At 35.3% G+C, this 25,284-nt stretch overlaps 6 protein-coding genes and 1 non-coding gene across 12 annotated transcripts; 4 read left to right on the top strand and 3 right to left on the bottom strand.

Moving 5' to 3' along the window:
- The first annotated feature begins 3,199 nt into the window (after window positions 1-3,199).
- Window positions 3,200-4,575, top strand: LOC104734748 (ethylene-responsive transcription factor ERF115). The gene is made up of 2 exons (XM_010454385.3): window positions 3,200-3,582; window positions 3,780-4,575. The coding sequence occupies exons 1-2, from the start codon at window positions 3,330-3,332 to the stop codon at window positions 4,316-4,318; spliced, it is 792 nt and encodes a 263-aa protein (XP_010452687.1). The 5' UTR covers window positions 3,200-3,329; the 3' UTR covers window positions 4,319-4,575.
- A 2,774-nt stretch (window positions 4,576-7,349) lies between these two features.
- Window positions 7,350-7,435, bottom strand: TRNAY-GUA (transfer RNA tyrosine (anticodon GUA)). Its single transcript is given in 2 exon segments — window positions 7,350-7,385; window positions 7,399-7,435. It is a non-coding gene; the product is annotated as a tRNA-Tyr (tRNA).
- A 134-nt stretch (window positions 7,436-7,569) lies between these two features.
- On the top strand, window positions 7,570-10,015 carry LOC104734750 (calcium-dependent mitochondrial ATP-magnesium/phosphate carrier protein 3). 6 transcript variants are annotated; one of them, XM_010454387.3, is made up of 4 exons: window positions 7,570-8,420; window positions 8,600-9,373; window positions 9,461-9,551; window positions 9,635-10,015. In XM_010454387.3, exons 1-4 carry the CDS (start codon window positions 8,018-8,020, stop codon window positions 9,810-9,812), a joined length of 1,446 nt encoding a protein of 481 aa, XP_010452689.1. In that variant the 5' UTR covers window positions 7,570-8,017; the 3' UTR covers window positions 9,813-10,015. The 6 variants fall into 6 exon arrangements, with proteins under 6 accessions (XP_010452689.1, XP_010452693.1, XP_087338426.1 ...); XM_010454391.2 differs by having other exon boundaries at window positions 7,604-8,420; window positions 8,586-9,373; XM_087482300.1 differs by having other exon boundaries at window positions 7,604-8,420; window positions 8,586-9,373; window positions 9,646-10,015.
- On the bottom strand, window positions 9,848-11,184 carry LOC104734749 (auxin-responsive protein IAA31-like). The gene is made up of 3 exons (XM_087482302.1): window positions 10,792-11,184; window positions 10,338-10,416; window positions 9,848-10,253 (listed from the first exon to the last, which is right to left on the bottom strand). Exons 1-3 carry the CDS (start codon window positions 10,931-10,933, stop codon window positions 10,175-10,177), a joined length of 300 nt encoding a protein of 99 aa, XP_087338428.1. The 5' UTR covers window positions 10,934-11,184; the 3' UTR covers window positions 9,848-10,174.
- A 4,431-nt stretch (window positions 11,185-15,615) lies between these two features.
- LOC104734752 (uncharacterized) lies at window positions 15,616-16,550 on the top strand. The gene is made up of 2 exons (XM_010454392.3): window positions 15,616-15,789; window positions 15,881-16,550. Exons 1-2 carry the CDS (start codon window positions 15,772-15,774, stop codon window positions 16,349-16,351), a joined length of 489 nt encoding a protein of 162 aa, XP_010452694.1. The 5' UTR covers window positions 15,616-15,771; the 3' UTR covers window positions 16,352-16,550.
- A 330-nt stretch (window positions 16,551-16,880) lies between these two features.
- LOC104734753 (calnexin homolog 2) lies at window positions 16,881-19,363 on the top strand. The gene is made up of 6 exons (XM_087480046.1): window positions 16,881-17,106; window positions 17,212-17,281; window positions 17,524-18,650; window positions 18,729-18,800; window positions 18,882-18,992; window positions 19,083-19,363. The coding sequence occupies exons 1-6, from the start codon at window positions 17,020-17,022 to the stop codon at window positions 19,203-19,205; spliced, it is 1,590 nt and encodes a 529-aa protein (XP_087336172.1). The 5' UTR covers window positions 16,881-17,019; the 3' UTR covers window positions 19,206-19,363.
- A 406-nt stretch (window positions 19,364-19,769) lies between these two features.
- On the bottom strand, window positions 19,770-25,022 carry LOC104734754 (ribonuclease TUDOR 1). Its single transcript, XM_010454394.3, has 16 exons — window positions 24,610-25,022; window positions 24,105-24,263; window positions 23,862-23,936; window positions 23,660-23,776; window positions 23,449-23,556; window positions 23,159-23,365; window positions 22,864-23,076; window positions 22,670-22,777; window positions 22,407-22,577; window positions 22,127-22,324; window positions 21,691-22,041; window positions 21,362-21,592; window positions 21,094-21,282; window positions 20,725-21,003; window positions 20,262-20,639; window positions 19,770-20,184 (listed from the first exon to the last, which is right to left on the bottom strand). Exons 2-16 carry the CDS (start codon window positions 24,255-24,257, stop codon window positions 19,996-19,998), a joined length of 2,967 nt encoding a protein of 988 aa, XP_010452696.2. The 5' UTR covers window positions 24,258-24,263; window positions 24,610-25,022; the 3' UTR covers window positions 19,770-19,995.
- Window positions 25,023-25,284: the final 262 nt, after the last annotated feature.

The raw sequence follows: 25,284 nt of genomic DNA on the forward strand, positions 1-25,284 counted from the left end.
GTACCCATGTGTATATCCTTTTTGAAGTTTTCTTTTCAATCAAATTTCAAATTCGTTGACATGTTGTTATACGATACTCTCTACTTTTTTTCTTCCATTTGATTCACTTTCTTACGTGTGTATTTCACCTGTCTAGCTATAGGCGTAGGCGGGAAAGTATGGACTTCTCTCTCTTCTCTCTCGTATCATTTAGAGAGAGAGAAAGTTCAATCGTTCTTGTTTTGCTGGATCGTATCCAGTGAGTATGCTTCCCGTGTTTCAGCAACGGTGGCTGGCTTCTGTTGTTTCCGGATTTTTGTCCGGATCTGTTTTTTTTTTTTTTTTTTTTATCTCCTTCGATTCCTTTTCTTTCGGTTTCATTAGCTTTCTTGCTTGATTGCTCTCCATAGGTCCGAACCTGTAATTCTCAGTCCTCTCTTTATTAAGAGGCTAAATCCGGTCTTCATGCTTACTACTGGTTTCTAATTTCTAAAGATCGGGTTTGGTGGTGGATTGTTTGGTGCCCTTAGATTGATTTTGAAAGTAATTGGAGCTGATGTTTGTTGGAGCTGATTATTTGATCAGTTTCATCTTCCGGAGCTATATGGATCGACTGGTTTTTTTTTTTTTTTTTTTTAAATTTTAGGTTTAATGGCAGAAGCTTTGGGTCCAATTTGGAATTCTCCGATATATGGTCATTCAGCGACGCGAGCTTTTTGCGCTTAACGTCACACTCATGCGTCACTTTTCGGTGAATTCAGAACTTTCTTGAAGGTTGAAAAGCTGATATTAGAAGATGAAGTTGAAGAAGATTTTCAGAATTGTATTTAGTGGAATCTTAATCTCATCAAGCTAAAATTGGAATTTTGCCATAATTCTTTGGGCAAAGATTGAGATCGATCGAATTGAGATTTCCGGCGACACAACAACTTCCGGTGATCGGAGATTTCCGACCTCTTCCACTTCCCACGTGTCTTCCAACCCGTTTTACAATAGCCACGTGCCCTATGTGTTGTATCCAAGCTTTCCTTCTGTTTAGGTTCTCTTGTTGGGCTTTGACTTTTTATTTTATTGGGCTTATCTACTTTCTTCTATGTAAAATACTGGCTAGTCTCTTATGGCTGAATAATAAAACAAAAACAAAATTGTGAAAAAAAAAAAGAAAAAAAAAAAAAAAGATTCACTTTCTTACTAAAAATATTCACTTTGTTTTGTCGTAATCGTAGCTATAAAATGTCATTTTTTTTTATAATCTAGACGAAGAAAATTTAGTGACCAAATGTCGTCCCTTCACAACATATCAATCTTACGTTTTTTTGTTCACGATGTCATACGTGACATATTTATATATATGTTTGTTTCCGTTTATTATTTTCTTAATTAAATTTAAGCGTTACATGCATAATTTTTTACTATGAACAAATACAATACCAAAAAAAAAAATAGCGTGTTGCTTGTTGTTGAGAAAATATTACAAATAAAAAAAATGTGAGCCACGTGCAAACGAAACATGACTAATAAAGACAATAGTTAGTTCTATCGATTGGAACTCTCTTATTTAAGTTCCTCTCCTACTTCCCGTAATAAATAAACAAACCTCTGTCTCCACCTAAAAAAATGTGTTTTCTTAGAATAATATTTGGGAGTTGGGACCATGAAATGTCGTTGGTTGTCAATTGTGACTTGTCAAGGACCACATCATACAAAGTGATTTTGTTAATATATATATATATATATATATTTTTTTTTTTTTCTTTTTTTTTTAATAAAATGTAAAATTTATTCAAAAAAATATCGTTTTATCAGCTGGTAGTTGAAAATGTGAGTTTGAAAAAATTATCTAAGCATTAGCACATGAGGAAGATTAATCTGCAGAATATCTTGATGATAACCACTCTGCCATGGCTTTTGCATATTTGCCTTTGCTTTGAGTGTTGATGCTTAACAGTCTGTCTCTAATGTTTCTGTCAAGTGTTTTGAGCAGTTGAGGAGCTTGTTAATACCAAAATGATTTTGTTAACATGTATCATTAAATAGCTTGTTAATACCAAAATGGTTCGTTTTAGATGTTGTTGTGAACATTGTAAACTTTCTACATCGAGAACCACTATTTTTAATCGTTCATTATAAAAAAAATATTGACAGTATTAATCTAACCCGTTTACATATATTTTTTGGATGACTATTAATTAAACTTTACTCCTTGTTTGATGAACTCACGAATTGTGATAATCTGCTTTCTTTCTAAAGCTTGAATCTTGGACTTAGTGTAGGCATGTAAAAACGTTTTGTTCATCACTGGATCAAAACCTACCACATTAATGTGAAGTATAAACTGAACTATTGCCAGCTATATATAGATGAAATTATAAAACATCTTCGAATAGCACAATTCACACGTTTTCACTTGAGTTATATAGTGATCAGTGTGTACACATTTCTCGAACATAACTTTTGTTTTTCAATCTCTATCCAAATCTTTTTTTAGGAAAAAAGGCCCCACTCACACGTACGTGAACACCTTTTTTATAGATATAGCTCACAACATGTATTTTCCTTTTTGTTAAAATAAATCACAACATGTACACCATATATATAGAAAACAGTTTAACTATTTTCTTAATTATTCCTTCTGCTTTTCAGAGAATGTCGGTTTATAGTTATACACGAAGAATATGTATGTTTTGTTTCTTTGTATGTATATTAAATTAAACTCTCAAAAATAATATAATTTGATTTTTACTCGTCTTCGATTCCATGCCATGCATGTGTTCTTGAAAAGAAACAATTAAACAGAATATATATACATGCATGCTCCTTCTTTAAACTTTCTTCTCCCTTTTTGTCATTTTTGATCTTTATATAGCGTTCATATTAATTTACATGCATTTTTCTATTAGAGCTTTTCTGTTAATCTTTATTGATATACATTTCTTAACATGTTCAGATTCACACGTACGCATTTCTTTCAATAAGCGATTCGAAAAGCTTTTTCACGCGTCTCTACAGGTTTATCGAGTACAGTGATATATAAGTGCATGATTTTTTAAGTTTCTTAAAAATTATAATAGCTAGAAAAATATATATATAAAAGAATATGCAAAACTTCAGCTTGACGTTAAATTTTTGTTGTTTGTCTTATGTTCACACAGACGAAAAATGCTATAAAACCTTCAGAAATTGCTCACCCCAAAACCCTAATTATATATATATTCCCTCTTTCATTTTCCTTCTTCGTCTTCTTTGTTTCTCATGTTCATCAGCGCATCCTCAGTTCAAAATCTGAAGCCCTAAAATCTATAGACAAATTCTAAATCACCTGAAAAGGGGGTTTAAAGGATTTTTACAAGATGGCGAATTCAAGAAATTATGGAAAGAGACCCTTTCGAGCCGATGAATCGGATGAAAAGAAAGAAGGCGACGATGATGAAAACATATTCCCTTTCTTCTCGGCCCGATCCCAGTACGACATGCGTGCCATGGTTTCAGCCTTGACTCAAGTCATTGGAAACCAAAGCAGCTCTCATGATAATATTCAACATCAACCTGTTCTCTATAATCAACAAGATCCCAACCAACAGGTTCCTCCCACTCAAGATCAAGGTATTTTTATTACATATATTAGCATATTACTTGGATTTGCTAGCATATTTATGTGGTGATATGTAAATAGAAAATGATAATAGCTAGTAGTTGTTTTTGTCTTGTTTTATGTACATATATATGAGAAATCAATCAATATACATACACACATATATATACAGCACATATGAATGCTTTCACTTGTTGATTATTTGAAGGACCCTTGAAGAAGAGGCACTATAGAGGGGTAAGACAACGACCATGGGGAAAGTGGGCAGCTGAAATTCGGGACCCGCAAAAGGCAGCACGTGTGTGGCTCGGGACATTTGAGACTGCGGAAGCTGCAGCTTTAGCTTATGATGAAGCAGCTCTTAAGTTCAAAGGAAGCAAAGCCAAACTCAATTTCCCCGAGAGGGCTCAACTAGCAAGTAACAATAGTACTCTTACCGGTCCACCAAACTATTACTCCTCTAATAATCAAATTTACTACTCAAATCCACAGACTAATCCGCAAACCATACCATATTATAACCAATACTACTATAACCAATATCTTCATCAAGGGGGAAATAGTAGTAACGATGCACTAAGCTATAGCTTGGCCGGTGGGGAAACTGGAGCCTCAATGTACAATCATCCGACGCTATCAACTACAACTTCTTCATCATCTGGTGGATCTTCGAGGCAACAAGAAGAACAAGATTACGCCAGATATTTGCATTTTGGGGGTTCTTCACCTCCTAATTCGGGTTTTTGAGATCCTTAATAAATTGGTAATAAGGGATGTTGGGTCACTTGTTATGAGGGGATCATATGTTTCTTGAGTGTTTTGTATTTTCTTTCAGTACGTATGTTTGTTTGTGATCACTTTGATTTTTTTTTATCTTCTTTCAAGAGTTTATGGGGTTCTTCGTTAACAACCCTTGCATTTGGATTTGTTTAAGTTTTTTTTTTTTTTTTTTTTGGGTAACTCGTTTTGTATTAATGAAGAAATTAATTATATACAAAAATGTTACACTTAAAATTTGGAATGTCGTCAAAAATGGTTGTAACACTTAAAGTAATATTAACCTATTCATTTATCATCAGTTTGGTTTTGATTTGAAAATTGAGAAGAAGAAGAAAAAACACAAATTAACGAAAACTGAAGTTTAATCATAGATCAAATTTACACAAACACAGAGTTCCTTTCTATTTTAATTGGAGAGTTTTGACCTCTGTTTTGTGGGCTCTCTTGAGTCAATTTGAATTCACAGAATTGCTACGTATAATCGTTTAGGGTCAGGTTAATTATAAGGAATTACTACTGTTGTTCGAAAACAACGAAGACTATAGTTAGAATGTCGTATTAGAATCACGCTTGTTGACAATACATATTAAAAAGAATTATGAAAAGTAATTTCCGTTATACCCGATCAGGGTTTCAAAAGTAGTATATATGTTTAATCGGTATAATTAACGAGACTTTTAGTAGCCTTTTTTGGTTCTTATTAAAGTAAAAAAAGATTGATACTGGCCTTAGAAGTTATATAACAAGTATGAAAACTTGACCAAAACAGATTCCCCAAGTGTTTGTTCAAATCCTTGACTTTTGTCAATCCATAGAGATTGACTTCTTTTGACCTATGTTTTTATTTGATTTTATTTCATTAAAGTTTTTCCAATCATGTGTAATATATACATTATAAGACATGATATATATCAATTATTATTATAAGTTGTGTACAATTTAATAGACAATGATATAGGAAATGTGGACGCATATTCATAAATGTAAACACATGATATAATAACTAATTTTATAATAAAATTAAAATCACATATTAGTGGTTTATGTCCGTGTGTCATAATTCTGGTGTAAATTTATAGTTAAATCGTATAAAAAAAATTAAAAAAAAATAACAAAAACGAGGGCATTAACACATAGAGTTAGATTCAATGTACATTAGGATTCAGAATTTTTTTTAAAATCATTTCGTTTTGAAATTGAGAGACTCGTTTTTCTTATCTTCATCATAACAATTGAAATGATGGTTACTATGATTATGAATTTCGTTATTATTAAATACTTTCCGACCAACGCGTTACATCCTCTTTCACTTGTCTTGTTATACTCATAGTTTTTTTATTTTCTTTTCTTTTAAGTTTGTTTCTTCATTTTTTACATGTGTTATATTATCAGCGTAAATGGTTAGTTAGTGCTTAAAACTGATCGGTCGGTATGTAAATCTCGGTCGCCGACAAATATTTGTACTTCAACTTCAACACATTCGTTCGTGTAACTTCAAACAAAGCAATCTTTGTACTGTCTCTACTGGAATCAAATATTAACACGCTCGATTGAGGCGCGTGTATGACACCTCTGTGATGCTACTACATAAGTTTATTACGATCATTCAAAAGTTCAAAAATCAAAAACCATTCTTTTGTTAGTCCTGATTGTCTATATCTGACATTTTTTGTAGTGAGGATTAATTACCTAAGACATAAAAGGTTGGTATATATTTTAAAACCTTTTTGGAAACCTATTAATCATCAGTCAATCGAATAGACGATAATCAGCCTTAATATGTTAAAGGATCAACTAATTGATTAGCTAGGAATATGAACTCTGGATCTCCTCTTTTTTATGGGCGGTTTAAATAATTTGTCGGGAAAACAAGTGACCAGTATACAATTTTCAAACAAAGTGTAACTAGCCAGACAAAAAGTTCCGATATGTTACACTACACTAACGAGTTATCCTAACTAATTTTTTAAGAAAGTTTGTTTTCTGAATAAACTAAGACAGTCGAATTATTATTATGTTATATGTTTTAAACAATTGGGATTATGTTAAAAACTATAACATTTTTTGTGTGTGTAGAAAGCGCATCTTCTTTTAACATGTTACATTATACCAAAATACTCAAATTTTAACATGTTACATTATTCTAAAATAAATACTCAAAGTCTTTGACATATGAATTAAACGACCGTTGCTTACAAAACAACACAAATACAACCATGATCCCGACAGACAGAATATAAAGAAAAAAAACAATGAATAAAAACGTTGACAATAACGGAAATTGGGGATGGCCGCCCGCACGCACGCCGGCCTCACCGCCCTTTCAACCTTTGCGGCCTTCTAAGCTCTCGCAAATCTCAACCACCTGCCTTTTTTTTTCAATTTCAAACTTATCGGCCCAAAGAAGTATGAATACATGCATGCATACATATACACAACAAAATAAAATACAAAACGTATGTTTGTAAACGTAACTATATATGGTTCTTGTTTCGTTTCGTTCAGAGATGTTCAAATTGCACCTATCGGCTCACTCATTTTATATATTTATACATAACCGGCCCATTTGACAAATAACACAAACCGTTAGTTTCTAAGTTGATTTGCTAAAATTACAAAAGATTCGAAAATAGTGAAAATACTTAAGTAAGAAAACTATACAGTGACAAAACTATAGATAAAAACTTGTTGTGTTGGAAATATTTGTTGAGGGAGGAGACCAGTTCTGTTCCAAAAATGGCTGAGCTGGGGATAGTAGAGTAGACTAGTGAAATAAAACATGTAGAATCAGTACTTTTGTGTGCTTTGTCTGTGAAATGGAAGAAGGAGAATATTTTGAGCTTTTCTGGAATCAGAATAATCTTCTTTTGCGGTTGATGAAGCTAAAAGATTCTTTTAAAATATCACTGTCCAAAAATAGAACTGCAAGATTAATAGAGATTGCAAAAGAATTGTAATTAATGGCAGAAAAGCGTTTTTATAAACATTAAAAAAAAAATCCGACCTGCCGGAATCGAACCAGCGACCTAAAGATTTGCTGTCACAGACTACAGTCTTCCGCTCTACCAACTGAGCTAAGGTCGGTTATTGATTATTTCTCTCTTAAGCTTTAATTTATTCGTATTAAAAACAATTTGATTTGACCTAATTCGGTTTAGGTCAAAAAACCGGGATACGCACGGTATAATCAATTTTGACCGGCTCCATTCGCACGTGCCGTGTATAAGAATAGCACGTGGAACAACATAGAGAGAGAGAGAGAGAGAGATTGGGATATTATAATTATGCTAGCGTCACTTGCGGTTGACAGATGACCGCCGGATTTTGCTTCACCGGCCACCGTTTGTTATTAGCCAGAACAACCAGAAGAAGACTCACACAACACATTATTTCCTTTTTTTTTTTTTTGTTGTCTCTGTCTCTATCTCCCAAGTGAAGTAGTAAATTTCCAAACTTTTTAGAATTTGTGTTGAAGACTCATTCGCTGCTGTTTCAAAGTCTTCTTCTTCATTCTCAGAACCCAGGACTCACTCCTCTTCCGCGAGATGATCAACGATCCGTAGAATCATTCAAACCTCCCCTTTGTGTGTGAAGGTGAATAAAGCATTCTAATTTTTGTTGTTTTGTGTCGATTTGATTTGATCGGTGAATCAGAAGCAGCCAGCAATGGAGACGGCGAAATCGAAGCTTAAGAACCGTAGCACGGTGAAGAAACCTGTATCCGTGACGATGGAGCATGTTCTATTGGCGTTACGTGAGACCATGGATGAGAGAGAGATCAGGGTTCGTAGTTTGTTTGATTTCTTCGACAATTCGAATTTAGGGTTCTTAGATTACGCCCAGATCGAAAAGGGTCTCGCTTCGCTTCAGATTCCTCCCGAGTACAAGTACGCTAGGGATTTGTTTAGAGTCTGCGACGCTAATAGAGATGGGCGTGTTGATTACCACGAGTTTCGTCGTTACATTGATGCTAAGGAGCTTGAGCTCTACAGGATTTTTCAGGCTATTGATGTTGAGCACAATGGCTGCATTTTGCCTGAGGAGCTTTGGGAAGCTCTTGTTAAGGCTGGTATGTACTGTTCCATTTTCTACTGTTTTCTCACTTAAATTTCCAACCTTTATGGGAACTCTGGAGTTTATGGCACTGTGTTTGATGGTATGATTGATCGGTTCTTTTTATGTATTCCCATTTGATTGTTGAGTATCACCAACCCTACCTATATAAGCCCCACAGTTATGTTCTTGTAGGTATTGAGATCGATGATGAGGAACTCGCTCGTTTTATGGAGCATGTTGATAAGGACAACAATGGAACTATAACATTCGAAGAGTGGAGAGATTTTCTTTTGTTATACCCTCATGAAGCCACCATTGAGAACATATACCATCACTGGGAAAGGGTGTGTTTGATAGACATTGGGGAGCAGGCTGTTATACCTGATGGTATTAGCAAACATGTCAAAAGAAGCAGATTACTTCTCGCTGGTGGACTAGCCGGAGCTGTTTCTAGAACTGCAACTGCACCTCTTGATCGCCTGAAAGTTGTTTTGCAAGTTCAAAGAGCACATGCAGGGGTCCTCCCAACCATTAAGAAGATATGGAGAGAAGATAAGTTGAGGGGTTTCTTCAGAGGTAATGGGTTAAATGTCATGAAGGTTGCTCCTGAAAGCGCCATTAAGTTCTGTGCTTACGAAATGCTAAAACCCATGATTGGGGGAGAGGACGGTGATATTGGTACAAGCGGGAGGCTTTTGGCAGGTGGAATGGCTGGTGCGATTGCTCAAACCGCTATTTACCCTATGGATCTCGTAAAGACTCGTTTACAAACTTGTGTCAGTGAAGGTGGAAAAGCACCAAAGTTGTGGAAGCTCACAAAGGATATATGGGTCCGAGAGGGACCTCGGGCATTCTACAAGGGTCTATTTCCTTCTCTTCTTGGGATTATTCCTTATGCAGGAATTGACCTAGCTGCATATGAAACGCTAAAAGACTTGTCTAGGACATATATTCTTCATGACACTGGTTAGAGCATCGAAGCCGTAGATCTTTAAGTTTCCTTCGTGTATGATTTGTTCTATGATATACTGAAAACATCGTACAATTTTGCAGAGCCAGGTCCACTGATACAGCTGAGCTGTGGAATGACATCAGGAGCTCTTGGAGCATCATGTGTTTACCCGTTACAGGTAGTAAGAACAAGGTAAAAAGCCAAAAAATCCCGAAATCATGTAACAATCTTTATGTCTCTTCTGTGTTTGTTAGTTTGATCCTTTTTCATGTCAGAATGCAAGCAGATAGTTCAGAGACGACAATGAAGCAAGAGTTTATGAAAACGATGAGAGGCGAAGGTCTGAGAGGTTTCTACAGAGGAATCTTACCCAATCTTCTCAAAGTGGTTCCAGCAGCAAGCATTACGTACATTGTTTATGAAGCTATGAAGAAAAATATGGCTCTTGATTAGCTCAATACGGTCGTGAAAATTTTTCTCCGGGTTAGTTTATTCTTTTTTTTTTTGTTCCCAAGGGGTCACTCACTCTCTAGGTTTATTATGTGAGACAACAAAAACAAGACGAGAGATTGTATCATGTCTGCTCGTTGATGTGTTCAAGATTAACTCACATCTCCAAAATTGATTTTGAATGGTTATAACTTATAAGTAATGAACTCACATCTCCCTCATTAATACTATTAACTAATTACACAATTTGACCAATAATAAGAGAGACGAGTATTGTGTAAATAGTTTGTAGAAGTATAGTTTTTGTTTACATAAATTATATAAGTTGACTTTGTAATACAAAAATATTTAGATAATGGCTCACTTCATTTGAAGAGTTGTAAAGTAGTTGGTTGGGATTTCGGCCTCCAAAGGATCAATACTTGAACTGTACTCAGAAAATTGCTGCAACAAAACATAGAGTCAAGGCACATGAAACTGGGATTATATATACATATAAAAGGAAGATAAAATTGAGATGGATCATACTCCCAAGGGATGTCTCCGGCCATTCTCCATTGTTCATCGTTGTCTGTATACGTCAACGTATAGTGATTTCCGACGCCATCTGTTGGAATCAAAGAAAAGTCTTACTTAGAAATATTAAATTATGTATGTGGTTTGTACATTTAATAAGTTTGTAGAACTGATCAAAGCAATACACCACTAAAACAAATCATTAGACTACAAAACAACACACTAGCACAAATCATTAGACTCCGAAACAACACACTAACACAAATCATTAGACTACATATTTTCTTTTACTTGTGTATTTCTATATCTTTGCAAAGTTTCTTATTTATTTATTTAGAATATGCATATGAACTAAGTACTTGTTTTTTCTAGTATAATTTTGATGATAGCTTTCGAGAAACAAAACGTAAGATGATAGTATATTTTATTTTTCTTCGACTAAAAACATTTTTGTTTAGTTACTTACAATTAATTGCTACTCCAAACATATCAGACAGAGCATCTACGAGACGCTCATAGTTCTCAAACGCGAAGGGATCGACTGCCCCTACGCGGTTATGCTTGTAATATACTTTGACAATGCGAGATTCAGAAGATGAAGACGCCATTGATTGATGCCTTTACCTCAAAACCATATGTGATTCAAGTTTTTATATTAGATTTTATCATTGTTGTGATTGTTCGTTCAAATTGGTAAATTATCTATGTATTTTTGTATTAATTCCAAATAAATATTTATACTTATGTTTTTATTCAAAAATCTGCATCATATTATCAAAATAGATGAAAACAATCTAAAAACAAAGTTATTAATTAAAACAAAAATCTAAGAAGAAATCTCAATTAGAAAGACAAGACTGCATTTTCTTAATTATATATGTATTTTTATATTAATCAATGTCATTTAATATTTTTGAAGAGTATAATCTCAATGTCCATAACTGAGAATTTAGAGAGTTTTAGATTGTAGCTTTTGAAGAAATTTTTTAGTTAAATAAACTAAAATGTCTATAGAAAATAATGAATAAACTCAGATTCATAAAATAATTAAATAAAAACAATATCTCCAATTTTGATGGGAAAAACATTATCTCTAGCTTTCATTAAATATATTATGATTAACTAATCATGAGTAAAGTTTTGCTATGAAAAAAAAAGGATTGCTATGGTTTACAAAAAAAAAATATATATATTGTTGATTAAGATTTTATCTATTTAACGTTTTCATGAATCTAAAATATGGTAGATTTAAAATAGTTGATTGTATTTAGACTATTTAAAATAAGCTTAGGTTAACTTTTGAAAATCAACTTGTACAGTCTGTCTTCATTTGTAAAATTCATGCCTGTTGATTTAGTTATGGTGTTCTCCGATGAATTACATATATTCTAAATAGCTGATTCTGAACATATATATATTGATATATTAATTCATTATATTATATATATATATATATTGATATATTAATTCATTATATTTACCTAAAAATTTGAATATACTTTTAATGATGGTTAACTTTTACAGTTTGATGACATATATATGAGCAATAGAATTAAATTATTTTCATTGACTTAAAACATTATACTTATTTAACATATTTGTTATATTTTCGCCGTCAGTTTATATATCTCAATTATTGATCTTTGTATCATTTACATTTTTTTTTTCGAGTAGAAAATATGCTTCATGATGATGACAACAATGTTATACCTAAACACTTATTTATTTTAAAAAGCTATTTTCAGCTTTAGCATACGTTTATTTAAAAAGAAATCAGCGGTTTAATTTTCCATTTTCAATATAATTTTTTCGTGGACAGATTTTTATTAAAATTAAAAAAAGGTAAAATGTGCAATTAAATAATAATTCACTAATCAGAAAATTTGACAAATTTTGCTTGTGAGACAAAAGAGTAGTAACAACTAAACAATACACATAGAGTAGCATAAAAAGATCGGAATAGTTAAGATGTTACGGATTCATTGTTAACGCTCTCATGACTTGGAAGTTGGAACTAAAACGAAAGAAAAACAATTAATTGTTAAGAAAGTGTTGATTATGAAATGGGAGTCATTGGCAACAACTTCTTTCGTTCATGGAGGTTCGGCTGAGGTGCAGATTCAGGTGGGTTTGGTCACAAAATCACTATTTTATATAAAATGAAAAGAAAAAACAAAAAAACAAGAGAAATATTATATATAATGAGCTATAGAATTAATAGTTGTCAAATCAAATGACTCTTTATAGTTTTACATACAACCGTCTCAAACTCTTTCACATCCCGTTAATAACGTTAGCAACGGTACGTACTACTATACTTGGTGAATCGCAACTTGGAACTTAATATATTTAATAAAGATAGGTTTTCAAAGGACACAACAAGAACAATCGTAGAACTACTTAAAAACAATCGGAATACGTACTTCTCGTCAGAGAATATCACCACCGGAAAAATAAGGAAGAAAACAGAAATAAATTTTAAAGATACGAAGAAGAAAGGCGTAGCCTTCCCTTTGCCTCTGATGACTTGCCGTTTGTATCCTCTCCTTCAGAGAAAGATAACGGAACCGAGCTTCTTAACGCAGCCGTCGTCTTGTTCCGTTTCATCCTCCATATCTTCTTTTTTTTTTTCGTTCTCCTGCTTGCTTAGATTATAATTTTAACAAAGGAGAGAGTTGAACCGTTATAGTGTTTCTTTAAGTCTTTCTACGTACATCTTCACCTCCATTTATAATGGCTTCATCTGGTCCCATATCTAAAACCATATTATTATTGTTTTTGTTTAAACATGAATATTATTTATGTCTTTGCTCATCAGTTTTACTTTTATTTCAACCCTAATTGGAATCTTTTTGAAAGTTATATACCTAACGTCGGTAAAATATTTAATATACATTTAATTAACGTGCATGTTCTACTTTATAAAAGAAAATCCATTTGCGTTATTGCTTTTATCAGCCTTCATTCTGTCCGAAACAATTAGTTCAAATGGTTTGAAGAAATAATATTAATTATGAAATTTAAATCGATTTTTTTATATCTGTTTTCTAATTTGATACTTATTATGAACGGAGAGCGGCCATTTTAGATTAGAGAGTAGATCACTGATCACTGATCTCATAATCGATTTTACGGAAGAAAAAAAAACTATTATAAACATTTAATGTCGTACGTTAATTAATATATATTGTATACTCAACATAACTATCAATCAAAGATAACAAAAAAAAAATAATTATGAAACTTGAGATATGTTAACACTTCTATTTCTTAATGCGAACAACACTTCATTTTTTGGCAAAAAATATTATTGCTGTTTTGTATCTTGTAGAATAGCTGAATTGCTAAATTAAACTACGATATTCCTGCTTTGCTTTCAATTATTGATATAATATAGACAGTTGTCGAATCACTCTAGTATACTGCAAATCAACGATTTCAACTATATAGTGTTGAGGCTAGCGGAATTATAATATATATTCAGAAAGCAAAAAAAAAATGAAGAAGGAAAACATGACAAGAAGTATCGAGGTGGTTTCTGCAGATGAAAGGAGTTTTATTCTATTGTTTTTCTTCTTTCCGTCGGCATAGCTTTTGTTTTGGGGGATTTTGTTATATTTCTCCTTCCACTTGTTTATTATATTATTTCAACTTCGTAAGTGCGTAACTATTGTTTTCGTAGCTTAATTAATATTTTTTTTTCTTGATTTACTAGTAGTAGGACTAATTTCCAAATAACCAAAATTTACAAGTTTTACTCGTAAGAATGAATCAAGTAGCAAAATCTTGAATTAAGTAGATGTTAATTTTACGTCATGTCAAAAAAAAAAAAAAAAAAAAAATCAGTACTGTATTAACTAACATTTATTTATATACAAATTTTTTATTTGTTAAAAAAAAAAAGAGGAAGCCTCAGGCATCGAACCCATCTTCTGTGGGTGATATGATAATACACACGTACGTACTTAACATCTACAAGTATGTTTTTTTTAATTTCCTCTATTATTGCATCAGTTCGTCTTATATTCTTATTTTTTTAATAAATGTCCTCATGACAATTAAAAATACAGGAATTGTATATTATATACTAATGTCATCATCTCCACTAGAAATAACATATATATATTCTAAGAGCTGATCTGGTTTAGTGGTCATACGATCGAGGACCACTTATGACTTACCTCATCGGCTTAAACCACTAATATTCAGTTTGTAATAGTTTGACAAAAAAAAACTTAAATTATTTTCAGCAAAACAGCAAAAAATGAAAAGAAATATATGTGGCATTAATCTCATCTCGCTACTTATCCCTTAATCTCATCTGGCATTAATCTCAGCTTGAGTACCAGACAAGAACGGTCCACCTTCCATTTCAACAAACTAACTACAATTTTTTTTTTTTCTGTTTTTGTTTCTGAATGTTTAAGACCTTAATTCTATCTAAAATACAGTATATGATTAAGAATGTAAAGCAGATCGAGATGAATGTGAATATGATTATAAATGGTATACATTAAATTAATGTGTAGGCCTTTCTTTATATAGGATTGTAAAGCTTCTTTACACCGTTTTATTTATAACAAAAATAGCAATGGACAATAATTAACGTCGAATAAGCACTAATTCCGTTAAAGTGGGAGCTAGTAAGCACCAAGCACTAGTTCAACTCGTATCAATTTATTATATTTAAATCAATAGACAAAACTTGTTTTAATTCCTTATTGAGAAAGATTTGTCCACTTTAGTTAAGTCTTATCCCAAATAGCTTTACTTTTACTTTTCTTTGAATTATGAACACTTCACTATATATATCTAGATATAAGACACTACGAAATTTAAATTTTTTATAAACTCCATGATAGTATCAATTATTTAAATATTTTCATATAAAATACACACACTTAATTCATAGAATAATGGGTAATGGCTACAATAAATATTACGTTAAAAGTTTCTGAAATTTATAATACGTACGTAAACATATATATTTGCAGTTAACTCATCTTAGTGTGGGTGTGTATCATGTGAGCCAAATCTGAATGACCACGTAATGAGGTGGACTATCTAGAACTTTACCAGTATAAAGACGATACGAATTAGGTCTGAGTCATTAAAATTAATATCTTCTTTATGTTTTCAATTTGACAGAAGTACCAATGAAAATAAAATACATATATATGTTACTGCAGTGAAATCCCAATAATATATAAGGAATCTGATGTGACGTGGATCTTCAAGACACTTCCACGAATGAAACTGCATGTTCTCAAGTGCTACACGTATAACTTCTACATCTCTCTTCTGAGTTCCAGATGTCTCCATCTTCCTTTTTATATCCACAATCTAAAACACTCCCAAGTATCATCACTCCACAACTAATAAAAATCACAAGATCTCGCTTTTGTTTTCAGCAAAATTTTACTAAAATCACTCTTCAAGACCAGATATGGCCGTTCGATCAACAGTAAGCTAACCTAATACATACATCGTTGTTTCTCTATGATTCATTTGCTCCTCTCGGTTTGACTTTTAATTAATCTTTTTAATGTTTGAAGGGTTACTTGAAAAGCATGGTGCAAAGGTTAAGAACTTACACCGCTCCTACAATACCAAGATCCAAAGCGTATTCTACTGCGGCGATCGAGTACGGTGGTCAGAGAACCTCCACGACGACGGCGGCTACAAAAGCTGACTTCACACCTGTTTACGTCTCCATAGGATTGATCTCATTGTCTGTAACGTTCGGTGTTTACACTGCGTATCTTCATCTACACGAAAACCCTGGCGTGCGTGTCAACAAGAAGATAAGAGAGACTGTCCCCGAGATTGAAGATCCCGATCGAGTTCTAAACGAAGCGGACCGATTCGCCAACAGGTCGTGGTTTAGGAAAATAGCTCACGTTCAAGAGTTTGACAAGCAGGATGTGATTTCCGATCCAATCAGGAAAGACCAGTTCGCTCACAAACCTCGTGCCTTGACGCTAAAGGATGTCGGAGTTGATCCTAAGATGCATGCGGCTCACTAATTAAGCTTCATTTAATGATGTGTTTTTTTGTAATTCCTTGTTTCTTTCCTATAATAAAACGACTTCCTGTAAGATGGTCGGATGGGATTAAGCTGGTTCAATCCAATCCTGTAGTGAGACAACTTCAGTGTTTTTTGTTATTGTTGTTGTTTTCGAACAGTACTTTGTAAAATATATGGGATTACTATATTTGGTTTAATCGTGTGTTTTGCTCTAGGATTGGAGACTCAAATTCAGATTAACCAGTTTTTGTCGGGTTTGATTACTATATTTTGGTTTAATCGTGGGTTGTTTTGATCTATGATTGGAGAGACTCAATTTCGATTTTGATTATATGAGCTTTGAAAATTATAACAAAACCGATTGGAGTGAGTCAATTTATATTTGGGCCCAGGCCCAATACTATAGTCAAGACCGCCATAAACTGGCACGTATTGCTCCTAGTTATTGGATGACGTGTCCATATATGATAGGCTTATGTCACGTGGCGAGTGATATATTATTGGAAGAAGACTCGTAATGACGTTCGTAGGTCTAAAAAAAAATCTAAATACGAAGAAAGAAGACTCGAAAAGAGTATATAAATATACGAAGACACGAGAAGCTAGGGGAGAAATCTTGAAGCTTCGTTATCTTTTTGATTCGATTGTTGGAGTGACTCTGCGAGGATGAGAGAACGGGTTTTTACATTCGTTTCGCTGCTTCTTGTAGCTTTGTTTTCGTTTTCGAGTCTTTGCTACTGTGACGACCAGACGGTATTTTATTTAACTAATCTTTTGTGTTTCGTTGCAAAAAAGTTTCTGTTTTTAGATTTGTTCAATGTGATTTATGTTAACCTTGGTGTTGTGCTTTTTGTTCAGGTCCTGTATGAATCGTTCGACGAGTCTTTTGATGGTCGTTGGATCGTTTCTGAGAAACCTGAATACCAAGGTAATTAAAAGCTTCGAGTGCTCTCTCCTTAGTTGATTTTTGTTTGTTTGTAGTTTTGGTTTTCTTTAGTTTGTTGAAGTGAATGGTAAGTTTAGAATCATAAGGTAGAATTAGTTGTGACTTTAATTTATTGATTTCCAGATTTAGAAAAAGGTCTTTGGCAATATAGACTTTGTGTGAATCTGGCAATTTTCTTGTTTAAAAGATTTTTTTTTTTTTGGGTTTTGTTTGAACTCTTCCAGGTGTGTGGAAGCACGAGAAGAGTGAAGGGCATGATGATTACGGACTTCTAGTGAGCGAGAAAGCTAAAAAGTACGGAATTGTGAAGGAGCTTGATGAGCCACTAAACCTTAAAGACGGAACTGTTGTTCTGCAATACGAGGCTCGTTTCCAAGAAGGGCTTGAGTGTGGTGGTGCTTACCTAAAGTATCTTCGTCCTCAAGAAGCTGGATGGGTTCCTCAAGGGTTTGACAACGATTCTCCTTACTCTATCATGTTTGGACCTGACAAGTGTGGTGCTACCAACAAGGTGCATTTCATCTTGAAGCATAAGAATCCTAAGAGTGGCGAGTTTGTTGAGCACCATCTCAAGTTCCCTCCTTCTGTTCCGTTCGACAAGCTTTCTCATGTCTACACTGCTATCTTGAAACCTGATAATGAGGTGACGATTTTGGTTGATGGTGAGGAGAAGAAGAAGGGTAACTTACTGTCTGCTGAAGACTTTGAGCCTCCTTTGATCCCTTCCAAGACCATCCCTGATCCGGATGACAAGAAGCCAGAAGACTGGGATGAGAGAGCCAAGATTCCAGATCCTACTGCTGTGAAGCCTGATGACTGGGATGAGAATGCACCCATGGAGATTGAAGATGAGGAAGCTGAGAAACCCCTTGGATGGTTGGATGATGAGCCTGAAGAGGTCGACGACCCTGAGGCAAGCAAGCCTGAAGATTGGGATGATGAGGAAGATGGTGAGTGGGAAGCTCCCAAGGTTTCTAACCCCAAGTGTGAGACAGCACCTGGATGTGGCGAATGGAAGAGACCGATGAAGAGGAACCCTGCTTACAAGGGCAAGTGGAGCTCACCTCTCATAGATAACCCAGCTTACAAGGGAATCTGGAAACCCAGAGACATACCAAACCCTGACTACTTTGAGCTTGATAGGCCAAACTTCGAACCTATTGCAGCCATTGGTATTGAGATTTGGACAATGCAAGATGGTATCATATTTGACAACATTCTGATAGCTAAAGACGAAAAGGTTGCTGAAACGTACAGACAAACAACATGGAAGCCCAAGTCTGATGTTGAGAAAGAGAAACAAAAGGCAGAGGCTGAAGCTGCTGGTGAAAATGGTCTCAAGAGCTACCAGGTAAATTGATTTTCACCACAAGAATAGAAAAAGTTACTCATATCCTTTATACTTATATTTGTCTGTGCATTGCTGCAGAAGAAGGTGTTCGACCTCTTGTACAAGGTTGCAGACATTTCTTTCCTGAGTGCATACAAGTCAAAGATCATGGTAAGCTGTCATTTCTAGACTTTAGAACATATTACATGAGTAGAAGGATGGTTTACTTAGAATCTGCAATTTCGTTTGTAGGAACTCATTGAGAAAGCTGAAACACAGCCAAACTTAACCATCGGTGTGCTCATTGCAATCGTGGTTGTCTTCCTCACCCTCTTCTTCAAGCTTATATTTGGTGGTGCAAAGGTAAAAAAACATGTCAATTTTAGTTTGGGTGTAATTTTATTGGCTTGTCTTGGTTGTAACTAAATTTGGGTACTGGATTGTTATGTGTAGGTGAATGTGGAAAAGAAGAAACCTGAAACAGCAACAGAGGCCTCATCGAGCGAGTCAAAGACAGAGGAGAAGGAAGAAACGGCGGCTGTGCCACGTAGGAGGCCGACAAGGCGTGATAGTTAGAGAAAGATTTTGATTTTTGGGTTCTTTGTTTGGTTGAACACCTTATATTAGACAGTAGGAAAACAAGATTGTAACATGCTTATTTTTTTTTATTTTTCTTTGTATGCTTTTTTAGTTTCTCACTTGAATCTGAAGATCAACATGTGGGTTGAAGATCACAGACCGACAATGTCACCTGGCCGTGTTAAAAACTCGAAGTTGATGCTAATAGCACGAGACTCATGTGAAACTTAAGAGTAGAATTTAACCGATGCAACTATAAATCTCATATGTGCACACCTTTGCACAAATCAAATTACACGAGTTTCTACACTTTCCTCAGGCGAACCTTTTTAAGTTCATGAGGAAACAACTTGCTCTTAATCCTAGCACAACTTTCATTTGTCAAAGTGAAAGAAAACAAATGTTAACTGTAAGAGTCTTGGGAACATTTTTTTTTTTTTTTGTTCTCTACTTTTCTCTAATGTGTGTGACAAAGAATTGAGGATAGTTGAATAATATGATGCTTAGGATAAGAAAGGTAAGTTGGACCAGAAACACACAAAAAAAAAAAAACTGTAAGCATGGTTCAAACTTCCTTATTTCAAGTCCTACATGGAAAATTTCTTTAAAGAGTCCATAACAACCAAAAAAGTATAAATTAAAAGAAGAAAAGAAACAAAACTAAAACGTTACAAAAAAGTTCGACATGGCTTTAAACTCTCTTTAGAGAAACCGACCGAAGCTTCTCTCTCCCTACCTCATGGTCCCTTTGAACCATATCACAACTTATCGGGTTTTTTTTTGTAATTTACCGACGACCACCAGCAGGCTTTCTGGCCGGACCAGTGTCCTCGTCATCGGATTGAATGTCACCGTACTGCCAGATTCCAATTCTCGACTTGCGAGCTTCCTCTTGGAACTTCTCTAAAGCATCAAGAGCAGCTAGTTTGTCTTTAGGCTCCCACCTCTTACGTTTCTCCATTCTTGCTATTCCTTCCTGTTCATCATCATCATTCATCATCATCAATACCAGTTCTTGGAGATGTTTTTTAGACAAGGTGAGAGAAAACCGACCTGAAGCATTGCAGCGTTTACAGAGATCTCATCATCGACAGCAATGAGAGTGACAGCAAATTCAGTTCCAGTGCCTTGTCCTTTGACTTTGCCTCCAGATGTGTCTCTTTCTTCAATCACTGCTTTAAACTCTTTACCACTACCCAACGTCACCGTATGCAAATACTCTCCGGCTTCAGGACCAAAATCTTCTTCCAAGCTTGGAACCTTTATGTAGGCAAGTCTGCAGAGCTGAGCAAGCCCTGGTGCTGCGGATACCGAAGGGTCGATTGGTCTGACTGCGCTGTATGGGACTGTCTCTTGGTTTCCATAATCGATGTAGAACACTTCGAGCTTCTCATCTGCGGATTGGACCGCTGCTCGGGGTGCATTCACAATCTGAACACAAGTATTGATTGATTTAAATGAATTAGCAAGAAGCTAAGAGAACTCGAAAATAAAGAAAGTGATGAATAGTATTTACCATTGCACGGTTCCAGGAGTTATCAAGGCTAAACTGTGCAAGGACGATGTCACCTTTCTTAGGATTGAAGGATCCAATGATGGGAGCGTCTTTGATACTCAAGGATGCAAGCTGGTTCTGAATGGAAGCTATTTTCTGGTCTCCAGCATTTTGAACATAGAACCGACCTCCTTCAAGTACTTCTGTAACCACAACCTTTAGGGTCTCTTTTTGCCTGGTTTCTACTGTATTAGTATTTCCGTTTGAGACTTCTTCTCCTTCAACATAGTTTTCCCAAATCTGAAAAATATCAAAAACGGTTTAGCTGGCTTTGGTCTAAACATTTTGAAAGGGAGAATGCTTTTCACAATAACATTTATGGCTTGTCACCTTCAGTTTCTGGTTTTTCGCAGATCTCTCTGCCTGTTCAAGAAGATTTGCTTCCACAATCCTGTCTGCACCGAAGCTGGTCTGCATTTTTGCTAAACCAGCTTCAAGCAGAACTGTCGCCACATTTGTCCTTGACTCCCACATAGATCCCAAGAAAGTACCGGTTCTATCCACAGTTTCAACTTCAATCTGTGTGATTAATACAATAGACTATGAAAAAACCATATAGGAGACTGAGATGTAAAATTTAGGGGTGCATTTGGTTTACCTCAACATCTCTTTGCATGATCCTACGTCTCATTACAGAGATAGCTTCGTCTGAAAAAGGTTCGCCACGGCCAGGACATCTGACTCCAGAGAATGAAAAGGCAATGCTACATGTCAACTTTGGAATAAAAAGCTTAAACCGATGTCCGCTGAGGACATATTCCACGACAGCAGGTATTCTCCTGATTCTTTGGAGGGATGGCAGGAAATCTTTAGCTTTCTTAGCTGCCGCCTGAGACAAATATATGCTTTACCAATTAGATTACTTAAAAAAGCTACCAAGGAAAATGAGTTTATTTGAAATTTGTGTATAGAGATATATTTACTTACCACAGTGAGGTCTGTGATGTGCATGGCTGGAGATTCTTTTGCAGAATGGATTCCTTTCTTTCCAGACAAAGCACGGGCTTCAGCAGCCAGAAGAGCATCATAATGATTTGATCGCTCTTCAAAATCTCTATGTCTAACCACATTTCCAAAACCACGGGAAAGAACGAGCTCAGCAACATTCACTCCAGCTGGCTGACCGTCAGCAGATGATGCAACCACTTCATCAGAATCGCCTTTGGCAGCAGATGGAAGGAACACTGAGCCAAAATCCATGAACCTATCAGCAGCTCCAGATGTGGTAGGACCATCTCCTTGGGTGACTTTCCTTGAGTATTCCATTTGAACAATAACCTGTTGCAGGGAAAGTGAAACCAAATCTTGTTCATATGTGAGCACAACAAAGGCAATGATTAGTGTAAAAGGCTCAACGCAATACCTGTTTGCCAATAAGTCGTTGTCTCAAAAACTCTCTTGCTTCCCGAGCATAAGGAGCTGGTTTCTCTTCTCTACGTGGGTTACCCATTTTTGGAGATCTGATACTTGAAAGACAGACCCGTCTCTCTGCCGCTGGGCTCCCGATTGGAACAGCATCATTGGCAACTATAACACAATCCCCACTTACCACTTCCACTACCTAAAGAGAAATAAAACCAATGCATTAATAAGCAGAGTAGAAAGACAGTATTCAAAAAAAGAATTTGGCCAAGACATATCACCTTTCCCGTGAAGTTCTGGTCATGAATTGCCTTGGAGTTTGTAGCTGGAGGAACGTAGTTTGCCCACATTTTAACCTTGTCTTTCTTGCATTGAAGTTCGACAGCTTTTAACTTTCTCTTAGCTTCATCCTCCATCATGTTAGCACTCCATTCAACAAATTTAGCAAGACCCTAAGAAGATATAATAGAAATCATAATCAGTCCATTAGCTTAATATGCAATTCATGTTGAAAGTAAAATAACTGCTTAAGTTAAGCACATACATTTTCAACGAGCTCCAAACCCAAGTCTTTAACTGTTTCACCATCAGAATAATGAACTGAACCAATCAGATTGTTGAATTTGTCAACGCCTTCAAGAACAATGCGAACCTGCAATATCCAGCTCAAATGGAGATTAGTCCAAATGCCAAATACAGATAAACAGGAGAGACGTTTTTGAGAAAACTAGCCCTTACATCTCTACTAAGAACACGGTGCTCGGTAAAGTACTTGGCTTCAGTTGCGAATGGATCAGAGGAAACCTCAAAGGATGATGCTGCAGCAGAGGCAGCAAGTCTCTGAGCTGACGTTAGAGGACCTCGTGACTCAGCAGAAACATCTCCATTTGGCTCATCTGGAACTGTCTCAGTAACACTTCCATTTGCGGTTCGCCTTCCCATCGATGGAGCCTACATTGAAAGAGAAACATCAGTTATATGTCAATATGCCAACCTCGCATGCAGCACGATCAGGGGAAAAAAGTTTAGTTACCTGGACTCCAGCAACAAATACTTGAACAAACTGGAACTCTGGAAGAAGATAAACACGAATAGTACTTCCATCACGGACTTGTTCCACAATACCTTCCATGGGCTTGCCCTTATTTTCAGCTAAAAGACCCATGGCATCAAAGCCAGCAGAATCCCCAATAGCAGAAGGAGGAAGATTTCTGATAGATGCCTCAGCAGCACCAGGAACCTGGAGTCAAGTAACAACCATAATCAAAACCAATTAGATTAGTACAGAATCTGGAGTAAATAAGCAAGGAAGAGAAGACCAACCTTGCTCCAACGACCATATCCTTCCTGCTCAGCCTGCTTCTCGAGCTCTACCAATTCTGTAATGTAAGGACTAACCTTATCCTGATTCTGCTGACCTGGCTGCCTAACCTGTCCATAGTAACAAGTGTTTCTCCCTCATGTAAGAAAAGCTAAGGTATCACCACCACATTGCAGACAGAATCATCTCAAGTTAAAGTAAAACGGTGATCACCTTTGCCCAACCATTTTTAACAACAAGCTTAGCAAGATTCTCGTTGCCAAGGAAAACAGAGCCAAATTCTCTTCCAGCAATAGCTTCCACTTTGTAATCCACCTTGAAAGCAACCTCCTATTGAATCAACAACATAAACTTCAAATGAGAAAAAATACAGTCAATCACAATACCTAAAGTCTTAAGAATTTGGAATTTTTACCTTTCCTATGCAAAGTTTCCTCAAAAATTCCTTGCTTTCCCATGCAAAAGGCTCATCTGTACCTCCCCTGCGAGCCTAAAACACACACAAAATTAAATGTTAATTAGCGGGCAGAAAAAAAAAAAAACTTTAATATCAAGAAAGTAAAAAGATTTGTCCTTGAGAACAATTTATGATTGGTGGTGACAAAAGCTATTGTGTCAAAACATTTTACACCTGGCACAAGGGTAGTTTTAAACTCACCAACTTAGGTGCAATAAGAGAAGAAAGAGTAATGGTCTTCTCCGGTGGGGGTCCGGGTCTGCTGTGGCTCAAAGCCGTGATCACTAAGCAGTCTCCGGATGTTACAGCCTTCACTCTTCCTTTTAGCCATTGGTTCTCATTCGCCGATGCCATGATTCACTGGTTCAATTCATTCAAAAACTCAGAACTGTGCATTGGTAAAACTTTGTGATCAAGTTCAAGCCGATCAGATAACCAAAAACCACGAACGAGCAAAAAAAAACAAAAGGTACATGCATCGATTCAATAAAAAAAATAAATAATCAATCTCTTTTAATAAATCACAAATACGTACATTCGTATCGATCTGCACTATAAAGCTCGATCGAGTAAAACCAATACCAAAACCAAAAACTATAACGCTCAAATCAAATCACAATAACGTTAAAATCAGATCGGAATTAATAAAATCAACAAAACAGACAGATCTACAAGAATTGTTTCGAAAAATTCCGACGAACATTACCTTGAATTAACAAAAAAAAACACCAAAATGAGAGAGATATAGAAGCTAGATCTGGATTAAGAAGAATAGCTCTCTCTCTTTTTTTTGTTTCCCTCTCTGATTCAATCTGTGATTGAACAAAAAAGAGAAGAAAGCTCTCTCTGAGTTTAGGAGTTACAAAAACGGCGGATCTCGAGATAGGAAGAGAGAGAGAGAGAGAGCTCAGGGGATTTGTGCAGAGAGGTGAAACAAGTACTATAAAAAACAAAGGAGGAAGATGATATAAGTGTTTTGTCTGTTTTAACCTTAATGTTTCGAATAATTACGGGTTTGTGCCATTTCTTTTTTCTTTTTTGTTAGATAGATTTTGTTATTACGGAAAAGAGTTGGTTTTAAGGTCGTACCGATGAAACTGAGACTCACAACTTGTCTGTTTCAACTTTAGAAGTCACATAAGCCCTAAAAGCCCTACTTACCAAATTTTGCATTCTTAGTCCTTGTCATTTATTTTCTTTTTATAAACTAGGCTTTATATAATTTCCCGTAAAACAAAACATTGTCAGATTCTTCGTTTCAGATTAGACAAAATTGCTTATCGACAAAAACGGAAAAAGTATTTTGGAATTACCTATATAAAAAGAATTGATAAAATATTCATGTTTATCCTAGTAGTTGATAAAAAAAAAAAACAAAACA

This window comes from Camelina sativa, chromosome 13 (assembly GCF_030686135.1).
Source record: "Camelina sativa cultivar CO46 ecotype springtype chromosome 13, ASM3068613v1".
In the NCBI taxonomy this organism is placed as follows: domain Eukaryota; kingdom Viridiplantae; phylum Streptophyta; class Magnoliopsida; order Brassicales; family Brassicaceae; genus Camelina; species Camelina sativa.

Bases quoted from the DNA above. Each gene is read 5' to 3' on its own strand.
- LOC104734754 (XM_010454394.3), bottom strand. From the start codon at position 24,257: ATGGCATCGGCGAATGAGAACCAATGGCTAAAAGGAAGAGTGAAGGCT. The intron at 23,077-23,158 runs GTAACTAAACTT...CTTTCAATGTAG, and splicing joins TATTTGTTGCTGGAGTCCAG to GCTCCATCGATGGGAAGGCG. The intron at 20,185-20,261 runs GTCGGTTTTCTC...GATGATGAACAG, and splicing joins TAAACGCTGCAATGCTTCAG to GAAGGAATAGCAAGAATGGA.
- LOC104734748 (XM_010454385.3), top strand. From the start codon at position 3,330: ATGGCGAATTCAAGAAATTATGGAAAGAGACCCTTTCGAGCCGATGAA. The intron at 3,583-3,779 runs GTATTTTTATTA...GATTATTTGAAG, and splicing joins TCCTCCCACTCAAGATCAAG to GACCCTTGAAGAAGAGGCAC.
- LOC104734753 (XM_087480046.1), top strand. From the start codon at position 17,020: ATGAGAGAACGGGTTTTTACATTCGTTTCGCTGCTTCTTGTAGCTTTG. The intron at 17,282-17,523 runs GTAATTAAAAGC...GAACTCTTCCAG, and splicing joins TGAGAAACCTGAATACCAAG to GTGTGTGGAAGCACGAGAAG. The intron at 18,801-18,881 runs GTAAGCTGTCAT...TTTCGTTTGTAG, and splicing joins CATACAAGTCAAAGATCATG to GAACTCATTGAGAAAGCTGA.
- LOC104734749 (XM_087482302.1), bottom strand. From the start codon at position 10,933: ATGGCGTCTTCATCTTCTGAATCTCGCATTGTCAAAGTATATTACAAG. The intron at 10,417-10,791 runs GTAAGTAACTAA...TGATTCCAACAG, and splicing joins GTTTGGAGTAGCAATTAATT to ATGGCGTCGGAAATCACTAT. The intron at 10,254-10,337 runs GTATGATCCATC...GTTTTGTTGCAG, and splicing joins GCCGGAGACATCCCTTGGGA to CAATTTTCTGAGTACAGTTC.
- LOC104734750 (XM_010454387.3), top strand. From the start codon at position 8,018: ATGGAGACGGCGAAATCGAAGCTTAAGAACCGTAGCACGGTGAAGAAA. The intron at 9,374-9,460 runs GTTAGAGCATCG...ACAATTTTGCAG, and splicing joins ATATATTCTTCATGACACTG to AGCCAGGTCCACTGATACAG. The intron at 9,552-9,634 runs GTAAAAAGCCAA...TTTTCATGTCAG, and splicing joins TTACAGGTAGTAAGAACAAG to AATGCAAGCAGATAGTTCAG.